Source organism: Garra rufa, chromosome 5 (genome assembly GCF_049309525.1).
Source record: "Garra rufa chromosome 5, GarRuf1.0, whole genome shotgun sequence".
Lineage (NCBI taxonomy): Eukaryota > Metazoa > Chordata > Actinopteri > Cypriniformes > Cyprinidae > Garra > Garra rufa.
Window position 1 is genome coordinate 99,192 of NC_133365.1, and position 14,104 is coordinate 113,295.

Here is a 14,104-nt window from a genome sequence, read left to right on the forward strand (position 1 = left end):
TTTTGTCTGCTTTGACAGGTTAAGCTCAGACATGTCAGAACAATTTTCTAACTGGTAAATGTCAGCAAGCTGATTCTTGTACTTGCGATTGTCAAAGAAGATTAATTACATAAACCAGGAAAATGATAGCATTACTGTTTATTTTTAGATTGTAAATAGGACAGCAATAAAAATATTTGTGCAACCTTATCATTATATCATTAATTCATGTATATCAATAATTTAATTTCCTTATAGGCTTGTTTTAAGATGATATTTCATTAGAGCTGAGATTTTATTCACATGACGGTTATTAAGAGATAAACAGGTTTGTCGGGGGATAAGCCTCTGAGAGGATATAGAGACTTGCCTTTTCTTTTTAAGCACTTCTTTGATTCTGTGCATAGAATTCATACAATTTATATAGGAGCATGACGTATAATTCAATACAGGCCATACAAAATGCTTATAAGTTGCTTCATAAATTCATAGGAAGATCAAAGGACTTGGTTTTTAATGCAGGGATTGATTTAATCAGACCAAAGTATTTCAACAAAACACTTTTTCACTGTCTGAATGTTTATCCTCAGAGGAAAATTATATTTTTGTGATACCCATGTCAATTTTGTCTGTACAGGTAAAATGTGCTATAACTAGCTATAAGATTTAAAGGGTTAGTTCACCAAAAAAATAAAATTATGTCATTAATTACTCACCCTCATGTTGTTTCAAAGCCATAAAACCAGAAACGTATCCAGGACAGAACCTGGAGGTACTCCACACTTTATATTCCATTCTGACAACTTTAGTGAAACTAACACTAATCCAGAATCCAAGGTTGAAAAACTTAAATCCATTTTGTAGCAGGATTAATAGGGGTTTTGGCCTCCAAGTTCAATCTAATGGTGAACGATTTTGTTTTTTACCCTACTAGTCAAAAGTTTTTTTTGTTTTTTTTTTTAAAGAAATCTCTTTTGCTCATCAAGCCTGCATTTATTTAAATCAAACTACAGCAAAAACAAATAATTGTACTTTTTAAAATAACTGTTTTCTGTTTGAATATATTTACAATCTAATTTATTCCTTCTGAATTTGAGCATCATTACTTCAGCCACATGATCATTCAGAAACAATTTTAATATTCTGATTTGCTGCTCAAAGAAAATGTATTATTATTATGTTGAAAACAGCTGAGTAGAAATCTTTGATTAATAGCAAGTTCAGAAGAACAGAATTGATCTGAAATAGAAACATTATAAATGTTTTGTCATCACTTTAGTGTCCTTGCTAAATAAAAGTATTAATTTCTATAATTTCCTCCCCCCTCCCAAAATTATACTGACTCCAAACTTTTGAATGGTGTGTGTATTGTATAATGTTACAAAAGCTTTTTATTTTAGATAAATGCTGATCTTTGGAAGTTTCTATTCATCAAAGACTCATGAAACAGCATACTCAACTGTTTTAAATATTGATAATAATAATAATAATAATAATAAAATTGTTTCATTTTAAAATATATTCAAATAGACAGCAGTTATTTTAAATAGTACGAATATTTCACAATATTACTGTTTTGCTGTATTTTGAATCAAATAAATGCAGGCTTGGTGAGCAAAAGAGACTTATTTAAAAACATTAAAAATCTTACTGTTCAAAAACATTTGACTGGTAGTGTATATCATTTTTTTTCTAAAAAAAAAATATATATAATAAACCTATTCAGTAAAAAAATACAAGAGCCTCTTTCTGAACTCCCTCTTTCTGTCTCTTGTAGTATCTGTGAGCGCGTGACCCCACGTCTATCTCATGCTAACTCGGCTGTGGTGCTGTCAGCGGTGAAGGTGCTGATGAAGTTTCTGGAGCTTCTGCCCAAAGACTCTGATTACTACAACACTCTTCTGAAGAAGCTCTCTCCTCCCCTCGTCACGCTGTTGTCTGGGGAACCTGAGGTTCAATATGTGGCCCTGAGGAACATCAACCTTATTGTGCAGAAACGGTTAGCTACTGTTATTATTTTTCAGTCTTTTTTTGGTTGTTTTTTCTTGCACTAGTTGTGCTAATTACTCAGTGTCTGTACACATGTGCACATTCTGTATTGTCACTAGATGGCAATATTTTTCCAATTGTCTGTTCGCTTAGCAATTCTAAATTCTTTGACTGAGCGTCGATCTCTGTCTACCTGCAGGCCTGAGATTTTGAAGCAAGAGATCAAAGTGTTCTTTGTGAAGTACAATGACCCCATCTACGTCAAACTGGAGAAACTGGATATCATGATCCGCCTGGCCTCTCATGCCAACATTGCCCAGGTATTTCAAACTGTGTTTGAGTCTTAGCTTTTGGGCTTCTAAGAGTCTGTAGTTCTGTAGTTGCAAAAGAAATCACACACAATATTTCTCAGCCGGTTAATCCTTTAATTAATTAGGTATTTGTCTAATTAAAACTCTAATTAAAGCTGCATTAATAACATCATTATCTTCAATGATTTTCGCTGTCATTTATGTAAATAGAGAGATCACAGTCTCTCTCTGATAGATCCGCACGGTTCCAAATTCTTGTGATGTTAGCAAAAAAATGTAGATAGGATATTGGCAGCAGTCTTTTGAGATTTGCATGTCATTAACTGGAAAATAAATCATCAGTTTGTTTCAAATGAAAAATTAAATGTTCAGCTGAACGTTACATAACACTGAAACATTCATTAATATACAAATGAGCTGTTTTTTTGATTTAGTCTTTTTTGTGTGTGTATGCGTACAAAAGACCTTAATATGTGCACTTTTTTATATTCCAATCTACATTACTTTCCTAATTGTGCAGTTTGCATTCCAAAGACAGCAAATTCAGCTTCTGTAGAGCTGCATTGTCGATTTGTCCTTCTAATAACACATTGCTCCGAATAGTGCCTAAAAGGAATATGGTCCCTATTCAGCGACGATTTGTCGCTGTGTTTATCAAAAAACACATGCTTAAGCACATCAAGCTCAGCGTTTCCTCTTATAAAATGACAGCTGTGCTTACACTGCATCTGACAACAAATAGCTTCATTATATTTCATTCTAATGCATCTCTTTGGTGTTTTTCATTTACTTTGATTAAGTCATTTAGCTGTTCGCCCATAAACGTCCATTTGTTAGATGTGAACGCCACATCAGAATCTTTCCAAACTTTTCCCCTCAAGCTTATAAACTTGAGAGATTGAGTTATCTATTTCCTTGTTCTTTCGCTTGTGGAGGTCATTCAGCCTTTCATTAAGATTTATGTTTCATTTAATTTGAAATCCACTTAAATTGATGTTGATTCCTGTAGGTGCTGGCTGAACTGAAAGAATATGCCACTGAAGTGGATGTAGACTTTGTTCGGAAAGCCGTTCGAGCCATCGGCCGTTGTGCCATCAAAGTGGAGGTATGTCTGGCCTTGTTATTCAGCCCTATAGGTCTATTGGTATGTCACCTCATTCCATAGAAGAATGTCTGAAAATCTCTTCTCTTCTATAAGCAACCTCATTGATTTTTTTCATGATTCAACTGCTGTAGTGCTGTGATGAGTTTCGTCATTGTGACTGAGTTTTCTTTTGTATCTGTGTGTACAGCAATCAGCTGAGCGCTGTGTTAGCACCCTGCTGGACCTCATCCAGACTAAAGTCAATTACGTCGTGCAAGAGGCCATTGTGGTCATCAGGGACATCTTCCGCAAATACCCTAACAAGTCAGTTCCCAACTCTTATCTGAACTATTTTTTATTAACTTTAGTATTGAATAAAATCACGCTCATCTCTGCCACCACTTTGGATTTTTTGTTTCACTGAGCTGGTCACAGTGTATTCTATGGAAACCTGTTTCCGCAACTGAATAAAAAAGTAAATTGTGACTTTTTTATCGCACAATTCTGACTTTTTTTTTTTCCCTCAGAATTATGAGATATAAACTTGCTAACCTGACTTTTTTCTTACAATTGCGGGTTTATATCTTGCAACTGTGACTTTTTCTTAAAATTGTGAGTTTATATCTAGCAATTGTGGCTTTTTTTTTTCTTACAATTGTAAGTTTATATCTCGCAATTGTGAATTTTTGTTAAAATTGTGGGTTCATATCTTTTTCTCAGAATTGCGAGTTTATATCTTGCAATTCTGACTTTATAATATTCAACTGTTAGTTAAGTCAGAATTGACAGATATAAACTCGCAATTCTGAGAACATATCAGTTTTTTCCCCTCGAAATGTGTAATTTGCAATTCTGTAAATATATCTCACAATTCTGAGAAAAAAGTCTTAAAATTGTGGGTTTATATCTTGCAATTGTGACTTTGAGATATAAACTTGCAATTCTAAGAAATAAAGTATACAGGTCCTTCTCAAAAAATTAGCATATTGTGATAAAGTTCATTATTTTCTGTAATGTACTGATAAACATTAGACTTTCATATATTTTAGATTCATTACACACATTTGAAAGTAGTTCTAGCCTTTTATTGTTTTAATATTGATGATTTTGGCATACAGCTCATGAAAACCCAAAATTCCTATCTCAAAAAATTTGCATATTTCATCCGACCAATGTGTTTTATCAAGGGCAGGGTCAATGCAGCTAGCTATCAGGAGATTTTGGAGCACTTCATGCTTCCATCTGCTGAAAATCTTTATGGAGATGAAGATTTCATTTTTCAGCACGACCTGGCACCTGCTCACAGTGTCAAAACCACTGGTAAATGGTTTACTGACCATGGTATTACTGTGCTCAATGGGCCTGCCAACTCTCCTGACCTGAACCCCATAGAGAATCTGTGGGATATTGTGAAGAGAAAGTTGAGAGACGCAAGACCCAACACTCTGGATGAGCTTAAGGCCGCTATCGAAGCATCCTGGGCCTCCATAACACCTCAGCAGTGCCACAGGCTGATTGCCTCCATGCCACGCCGCATTGAAGCAGTCATTTCTGCAAAAGGATTCCGACCAAGTATTGAGTGCATAACTGAACATAATTATTTGAAGGTTGACTTTTTTTGTATTAAAAACACTTTTCTTTTATTGGTCGGATGAAATATGCTAGTTTTTTGAGATAGGAATTTTGGGTTTTCATGAGCTGTATGCCAAAATCATCAATATTAAAACAATAAAAGGCTTGAACTACTTCAGTTGTGTGTAATGAATCTAAAATATATGAAAGTCTAATGCTTATCAGTACATTACAGAAAATAATGAACTTTATCACAATATGCTAATTTTTTGAGAAGGACCTGTATATTCTAAGAAATAAAGCAATTCTGAGAAATGAAGTCAAATTGTGACTTTTTTTTCTTAAAATTGCAGGTTTATATCCTGCAATTGTGACTTTTTTCCCAGAATTGCAAAATATCTTGCAATTGTGACTTTATAAAATGCAATTGTGAGTTAAGTCAGAATTGACAGATATAATCTGGCAATTCTGAGAACATATTAGTTTTTTCCCTTCAAAATTGGAATTTGCAACTCACAATTTGAGTTTATATCTCACAATTTTGCATTTTTCTCAGAATTGTGAGATATAAACTCACAATTGCAAGTTGCAAAGTGCAATTTTGAAGGAAAAAACCTGCTGTGTTCTGAATTGTGAGATATAAACTTACAAGAAAAAAGTCAGAATTGGGAGATACGAACTTGGATTTGTGAGATAAAAAGGCAGAATTCTTACTTAATTTCTCAGAATGGCGAGTTTATATCTTTGATTTTATATGACTTTATAACTCAATTAAGAGTTTATATCTCATTTTATATCTCAATTCTGAGAAAAAAAGTCAGAATTACAAGTTTGTATCACAGTTCTGAGAAATAAAGTCAGAAGTCAGAGTTTAAAAACTCAAAATTATTTTTCTTTTTTATTCAGTGGTGGAAACGGGCTTTCATAGTATTCTGGGATTGCATGTTCTATAACATATACATTCTGTGCTGCCTTAGAATGAAATATGCCTTAAAATGAAATATTATTAAGCAACCTACCTTTTGGAACAGACTTCATGTGAGGAGCCCCACTTGTGATCCTTAAAATGCTGTGTATGCAACTCACTAGGTTTTGGAATGGAGTATATATTAGATTGTCTATCTAAAAAAAAAAAAAAGTCCATGTAGAATGAATGTACACATAAATAAAAGGCAGCTGAAACACCTCTCTGTTGTCTGCGCAGGTATGAGAGCATAATTGCCACTCTGTGTGAAAACCTGGACTCTCTGGATGAGCCAGACGCTCGAGCTGCCATGATCTGGATTGTGGGCGAATATGCAGAGCGTATCGACAATGCTGATGAGCTCCTGGAAAGTTTCCTTGAGGGCTTCCATGATGAAAGCACTCAGGTTTGATATTGTTTTTTTGTTTTATTTTGGTGTGGTTTGGTGTATTTTGGTGTATGGTTTAGCATTCTTTTGTTTTTAGTTTTTTAGTTTTCTGTTATGGCATTTATAGTTTTGAACACAGTATATAGTTTGTTTAAAAGCAGGTATCTGATTCAGTGTCTGCCACAACTTTGATTTCAGGTCCAGTTGACTCTGCTGACAGCTATAGTTAAACTGTTCCTGAAGAAGCCATCAGAGACTCAAGAGCTGGTTCAGCAAGTGCTCAGTCTGGCCACTCAGGTAAGATGAAGATGTACTTGGGCATTAAAAACCATAGTGGTACAATGTAACTTAATATTAGCAGCTGAAAATGAAACAGAAACATTAGTTTGGCCTTTAGTCACCCCACATATCAACAAATACATTTAAAGGATTAGTTCACTTCCAGAATTCTTCATTCTTCCTCATCTGGGATCGTTTAGAGCCCTTTGAAGCTGTGTTTAAACTGCATTTTGGAAGTTCAAACTTGGGGCACCATACATATCCATTATATGGAGAGAAATCCTCAAATGTTTTTTCTCAAGAAACATAATTTCTTTCTGACTGAAGAGAGAAAGACCGTGAATGTCTTGGATGACAAGGGGGTGAGTTAATTATTAGGACATTTTTATTCTGGAAATGAACTAATTCTTTAACAGAAGAATCTATATCACAGTGTATATCAGATTTAGTTTTTTTTTATGTATATATTTGTAATGAAGCACAATTGCAAATTTACGCTCTCTGCATGCAGCATTATTCCATTAGCATGAGCACACATTCACATTTTCATAAATATTATATTCACATGTAGATGATAGATAATAGTGTTGCATCTTAAAAGGAGCTTAGTATCTGGCTGTCAGTGTCACATTTTCCTCTCCGTTCACTCTGTTCTTTTTTTTCCATCTCCTCAGGACTCTGATAACCCTGATCTGCGTGATCGCGGCTACATCTACTGGCGTCTGCTGTCCACTGACCCTGTGACCGCTAAAGAGGTTGTGCTGTCTGAGAAGCCTTTGATTTCAGAGGAAACAGACCTGATCGAGCCCACCCTGTTGGACGAGCTCATCTGCCACATCGGCTCACTGGCCTCCGTCTACCACAAACCCCCCAATGCCTTTGTGGAAGGAAGCCACGGCATTCACCGAAAACATCTGCCCATCCAGCACGGCAGGTACTAAGACGGCTAAACCTGAACATTTAATTACCGAAGTGTGAACTCAATAAAATGATTTAAAAAGTCTTTTAATCACAAACAACTCAAAATCACTAAGTCATGGTAAAGGTCTGGCATCCCTGTTATTAGTTTGATTACTATGTGTGATTCTCTGTTTTTCAAAAAAGGATGTCTGAATCAATCTCAGTCAAGTAATACAATGGGGAACTCACTGAAAGTAGTGTCACACAGAACCTACGTTATCCTCTCTCCACTAGAACAATGAAGAATTCTTTGTTCTCGTCGTGTTGCCCATCAGTGTGTATCATCATTCTTTTGTAGTATCGACACTGGGGAGAGTCCAGTCAGTGCCGGCCCGGCTGCTACTATCGATCAGCCCCAAGTCATTCCATCTCAGGGTGACCTTTTGGGAGACCTGCTTAATCTGGACCTCGGTCCCCCCGTCAACGTGCCACAGGGGTCTTCAATGCAGATTGGCGCAGTGGATCTCCTCGGAGGTGGTCTTGACAGTTTGGTTCGTATTTTTGTTTTATAATCGTTTGTTTCTGTTGATGGATTGTATAATCTTGTATAATGTTTTACAACCCTTATTTTAACAATTTGCAATTATAACCAGAGTTCCTGCCAAAGTACCAAGGTACTGTTACTATAGTAAAACAATGAACTGCAAAAATCTGTTTATTTTTCAGTGTTTTTGTCTTGTTTTCCAACGCTATTATATAAACGGATGAAGATAATAAGACTGTTTCCTAGAGAATGTTTAGTTTTTTTTTCCCTCTGTGGTATTATTAAATGTAATTCGTGTCATTTATTTTAAGAATATTTAAAAAAATTGGAGCAACAAGACAAAAATAAAAATATAAATTCTGTCATAGAAAGAAATTAAAAATTTTACAGTAGTAACGTACTATAGTAACTATGGTATTTTGGCAGAAACTATGTTTACTTAACCGTGAATATAAAGGGAGTGTAATTTTTTTTTTGCAAAGCTGGAAAATTTATTATTTTAGTTTTGTTTACATTTTTTGGTCAGGATGTATGCAAATCTCAGTGTTCATCCTCTCTAAAAGAACACAGTAAATTGAACATGCTAAGAAATCTAAACATTCACAAAATCTTCCATATATTTTTAATTAGGGTTCAAGCACAGCACTGAAACCCTATTGTAATTGTTAGAGTAGCCAGGGTTCAGTTGTAGAGTTGTAGAGACTTGAAACTTGGAGGGATGGTAGTACTTACACCATCTACAATGTCACCAAAGCTTGCCACAGGTGCCCTGATGGGGGCGGTACAGTGATTTAAAAAGTATATAATTGTGCATAACTCCTAAACTGTTCCTCACAGGCTCAAATGTTTAGTGTCATTGGAATCCTTGGCTCACACCAAACAAAATATAGCCTCCTATTTGACATGATTTGCTAAATTCTCAGGTATTTAGCATTTTTTTAACTGTTAACTAGTCCTAGTCCTTTTCGCCCGATCAGAACCAAACCAGAGCAGAAAGATTCTCTGGAGAGTGAATATCAATAATGATCAAAAAACACTTGAACTTTTGATGGCAAAACAGCTAAATGGCTGTAACTTTTTAACAGAGTGAGATATCTTCGCTAAACTCGACAATGTGTATGTAAAAGCTGAATTTGAGGTCATATGAATAAAGTCCCAGAGCTTGGCCACTTGGTGATGCTATAAGAAGGAGAAAAACATAAAACAGCCATAATTACACAACCATTTGTCCCATCAACATAAAAATCGATATGCATGGTCTTGGTCCAAAGTGCCACAAGCACAAGGACATTTGTGGATCTCATGGCCGCCATTAGGCTGATGAACTTTGAGCACCTATTAGACAAGCTTAACGGTGGTCGATTGGAACGAAACTTGGTGGGCCTGTTTTATTCGCGGCCCTAAATGTCTGTGAGAAATGTAAAAAAAAATCGACCACTGGGGGGGCAATAATGCATTTTTCAAGGGTGAAAATGGTTATATATATATATATATATATATATATATATGTATATATGTGTGTGTGTGTGTGTATATATGTATGTTTGTGTGTGTGTGTTTTTTTTTTTTTTACACTAACGCACAATATTCATATCAGATGATGGGCCTTCTCTTTCCGAAACAAACTAGTGCTTCTAGAACCACTGCTGTCAATCAAACCTTTTATTAAATGATTGAGAAAATCAATCTTTAAAAAAAAATCACTTTGGCAAGCTAGTCCTAGGTTTCTAGGACAGTCTGGAAAAAAGCACTGTAGTGCAGTTCTCTGGACTCTCTAGGTCAGTAATTATCAAAAAATGATGAAATTTACCCTTTGGAAAGCTATAACAGGGTTGTTTAGAAAAGGGGCCTGTCCAAATGTAGCCAAAAGCCTATAAAGCCGAAACAAAAACTCAAAACTTCAGGAATCCTAGTGAGCATGTGCAGGTGGTTCCAAACAAGCATGCAAAGTTTTAGGGAGATCAGACCACAGCTGGTGCTAAAACTGTCATAAATGTTAAAAAGCATTATATTTTTTATGGTAAATTACCTGTATTTGCCAAAAATGCATTTTTAAATAATTGATTTAAGTGGTTACAGACTTGGTAAATGATATGTAATGTCTTTTTTCATATGTGCTTAAATACCTTAAAGCGCTTGAACCTTATATATTAATATAATTTAATATTTACATTTATTTTAATATTTATGATAACACTTCATTTCAAGGTGTAGTTACATGTTACATGTATTTACTATAGTAATAACAGTAAATTATGTATAATTGCAAGTACATAACCCTAAACTTAACCCTGTAACAATTTGTTTTACACTCCTGTTTCACATGTAAATATATATATGTATATACTTATATGTACATTACAATAACTGGGTAATGACTAGGTACTACCCCTAAAGTTAACCCTAACCCATCTAGTAGTTACATTATATCACCTATTTATTTTCTTGGTACTCTTTTTGTACTATAGCACCTAACTACGATATTTCGGCAAAAACTATGTTTACTTCATTTTGAATATAAAAGGAGTCTATTTTTTCCAAAATAGTAGAAATATTTTAACTTTCATTTTCAACAGTTACGTATTTAATAGGTTTCGTAATTATCTCACTTTTAGCTTGAGCTGAAATTTGAAATTCAGGAGGATTTACCACAATCATGTCCTCAGATGTTCCCATGCAGCTTTTGCTCTTTTTAGAGTGAGCAGTGTCTTCTTTTAAGTTCACTAGTTTCTCTAGGCCTTCTGTTCATTGATGCAGGTGTGGTTTTAGGTTTTAGGGCACTCCACTCAGCATGAGATGATTGCAGCAGTATATTTCACATTTGAGTGATAACCACACTTGTTACCATGGCCACCACGTCTCGCAAGCTTCTGCCTGATGACAGTGAACAGCAAAGTGAAGAATCGCAGGGTGAAACAGCAGCGAGGTCAGCTCTTCTTAACTGGAATGGGAATGTGAATGCCTAAGCGCTCAGACTTCCAATCAAGTGCTCATCATTTATTGACACAGTGCTGAATGCTGCTCAGTACTGCAAATCCAAACTTGATCGTGACTATTTATTTAGTTTAAGGTTTTACATATAATAGAAAGGATTACTTTGCTCTTTTAATATAAGAGTTTGATGTACTATGTAGACATACTGTGGGTCCAAAAGACTCTGTCTACCGTGCCAATCCTTTTACAGTATGGCCCCTTTAATATTTTGAGCATTGATTATGGTCTAGCTGCAGGACTGGCATGTGTTAAAGTGGAGAAGCTGAGGTATATGAAGTGTTCTGACTCTGTTTGAGAGCTCAGAAGTGTTACATCATACCAGCCACAGGCCCTGCTCTTCTAAACCCAGTGCAACCACAGCACCAGAACCCCAGGGCTGAATGTCTTGCCACTTTTTGCGCAGTCATCAACCCACGTAAAATCTTCCACTCAACACACACACATACACAGATCCACAGAGGGAAGCAAAGAGAAGATTTTCATTTTTGGTCAGGATGTGTGCAAATCTCAGTGTTTTTGTTCTCAATTTACAGAGAAACTGAGAAATATTTATGATAACTCTTCAGTTTAAGGTGTACTTACAGTTGAGGTCAAAAGTTTACATACCCCTTGCAGAATCTGCAAAATGTAATTAAATTTTTTTTACCAAAATAAGAGGGATTGTACAAAATGCATGTTATTTTTAATTTAGTACTGACATTTAGTCCACAAGAGGAAATAATAGTTGAATTTATAGAAATTACCCCGTTCAAAAGTTTACATACACTTGATTCTTAAAGGTTGTATCAGCGATTCTAGGCTGAAACATAAAGTGTCAAATTCAGCTATCCTTTCTTCATGATCCGCTCGCTGCCTGCCCCATAAATTGGCTGTAAAAAAAAAACGTGTCTCTGTGGTCAGCCTAGGGTCCGAGATATGCCAAAAAAAACAATCGGTGCTACCAACGATTCCACAGAAAAAAAAACAGTGTTCCAACTAACCACCGATTGTTTTTTTGGCATATCTCGGACCCTAGGCTGACCACAGAGACGCGTTTTTTTACAGCCAATTTATGGGGCAGGCAGCGAGCGGATCGTGAAGAAAGGTCAGCTGAATTTGACACTTTATGTTTCAGGCTTGAAATCGCTGATACAACCTTTAAAACTGTTGTTACCTGAATAATCCACAGCTGTTTTTTTGGTTTAGTGATAATTGTTCATGAGTCCCTTGTTTGTCCTGAACAGTTAAACTGCCTGCTGTTCTTCAGAAAAATCCTTCAGGTCCCCACAAATTATTTGGTTTTTCAGTACTAAATATTTAGGCAGAATAAAAAAAATGTATACATCTTTATTCTGTTCAAAGGTTTACACCCTTGCTCTTAATGCATTGTTTTTCCTTTTGGAGCATCAATGACTGTTTGAATCTTCTGTAATAGTTGCATATGAGTCTCTCAGTTGTCCTCAGTGTGAAAAGATGGATCTCAAAATCATACAGTCATTGTTGGAAAGGGTTCGAATACACAAAAATGCTGAAAAACCAAATAATTTGTTGGACCTGAAGAATTGTTCTAAAGAACAGTGGGTAGTTTAACTGTTCAGGACAAACAAGGGACTCACGAACAACTATCACTAAAAAAACAAACAAAAAACCCCCGCTGTGGATCATTCAGGTAACAACACAGTATTACAAACCAATGTAGTTACCTTATGTTACCCAAATGCATCGGAAGTACAAGTAAGTACAAGTATTGTAAATTGAAGTGCAACCCTTAACCCTAGAGTAAATATTATGCACTTATTTGTGTAATAGTTCAACCCAGTGGCATAATTTACTCACCCTTATATCACATTCTTCTGTGAAACAAGTGAAGATATTTTACTCAATGTTTAAGCTCTATATACTGAAACAATCAATTTTGAATTTGCACTCTAAAATTGCTAGTCAACTTCACAAGAAAGGGCAGCTAATTAAGGAATAAATAAGGAATTAAACATAAAATTTTTAAGTAAAAGTAAAAGAAAATATTGAAAAAGTATTTTCTTGTAAAATACTCTTTAACTTTGAAAATTCATTTTTACAGTGCAGTGATAGTGAATGATGGCTGTTGAAAAATACCGACACACTATTATTTTTGCTTCCAAAGAATTTTATTTTAATAAATTGCAATGTTTCGTCAGGCTTTTAAAATGAATCTTACTTTCATTCAGCAAAATACCTTCTTTTGTGCTCCACTAAGGAGAACTGTACTGTCTGGAATGACATAAGGGTGAATAAATGATGACAGAACTTTTGTGGGTGATCTGTCCCTTTAATGAATATTATGGAAAATATTGCATGTACATCCCAGGATCTTCACATCCAGAAACAATTTGTTCATTTAGTTTTTTTTCCTGGAGCCACAAAAGGCTTATTTCCTCCTCCTTGTAAATAATTGGATTTGTCAGGCAGGCATCTTGCAGGCATCATGTGAAGCGTTTATATCTGGGCAGCGCAGGTGCTGCTCCTCAGTGCAATCTTCTCCTAAATTGGAGGAGTTACTGTGTCAGAGCTTTGCATGGGTGCCCTGTACAAACCAGGATAGATACACATACCACTTGCTGTGTGAAAATGCTGTTCTAGCTCAGGCTGTGTTGAACAGGGTTGTAAGGAAAGCTGTTGCGATCATGTCTCTAGAGTCTAGACTAGTGATGTACAGAATAAAAAAAATGTATACATCTTTATTCTGTTCAAAGGTTTACACCCTTGCTCTTAATGCATTGTTTTTCCTTTTGGAGCATCAATGACTGTTTGAATCTTCTGTAATAGTTGCATATGAGTCTCTCAGTTGTCCTCAGTGTGAAAAGATGGATCTCAAAATCATACAGTCATTGTTGGAAAGTTGAGTTTGAAAGTAATTGAGTTTGTCTGCTCAGTGATTATCATCATAAACCACTCCTCTGCCAAATGACAAAACACAGTTTGTGAGAAACGTGCAACAACCAGCAGTTAAATCAGTATTCGGAGGTGGGAAAAGTTGAGGTGCTGGTTCTTGTTCCCCAGGCAAGAGGTGACATGAGATAAGAACTTGTTAATGGACAAGTAGGTGATTTGGTTCAAAAACAGTTTTTGTTATGCTGGTTGA

The 14,104-nt window shown here is 35.5% G+C and overlaps 1 protein-coding gene across 1 annotated transcript in view; it reads left to right on the forward strand.

The window, feature by feature from the left end:
- Positions 1-14,104, forward strand: part of ap2b1 (adaptor related protein complex 2 subunit beta 1) — a 45,116-nt gene that overhangs the window by 12,742 nt on the left and 18,270 nt on the right. The window contains exons 7-14 of the mRNA XM_073839389.1: positions 1,757-1,978; positions 2,168-2,288; positions 3,289-3,384; positions 3,572-3,687; positions 6,140-6,305; positions 6,486-6,584; positions 7,241-7,500; positions 7,825-8,017. Of these exons, the coding sequence (XP_073695490.1) occupies positions 1,757-1,978; positions 2,168-2,288; positions 3,289-3,384; positions 3,572-3,687; positions 6,140-6,305; positions 6,486-6,584; positions 7,241-7,500; positions 7,825-8,017 (1,273 nt within the window). The remainder of the gene's footprint in view (positions 1-1,756; positions 1,979-2,167; positions 2,289-3,288; positions 3,385-3,571; positions 3,688-6,139; positions 6,306-6,485; positions 6,585-7,240; positions 7,501-7,824; positions 8,018-14,104) is intronic.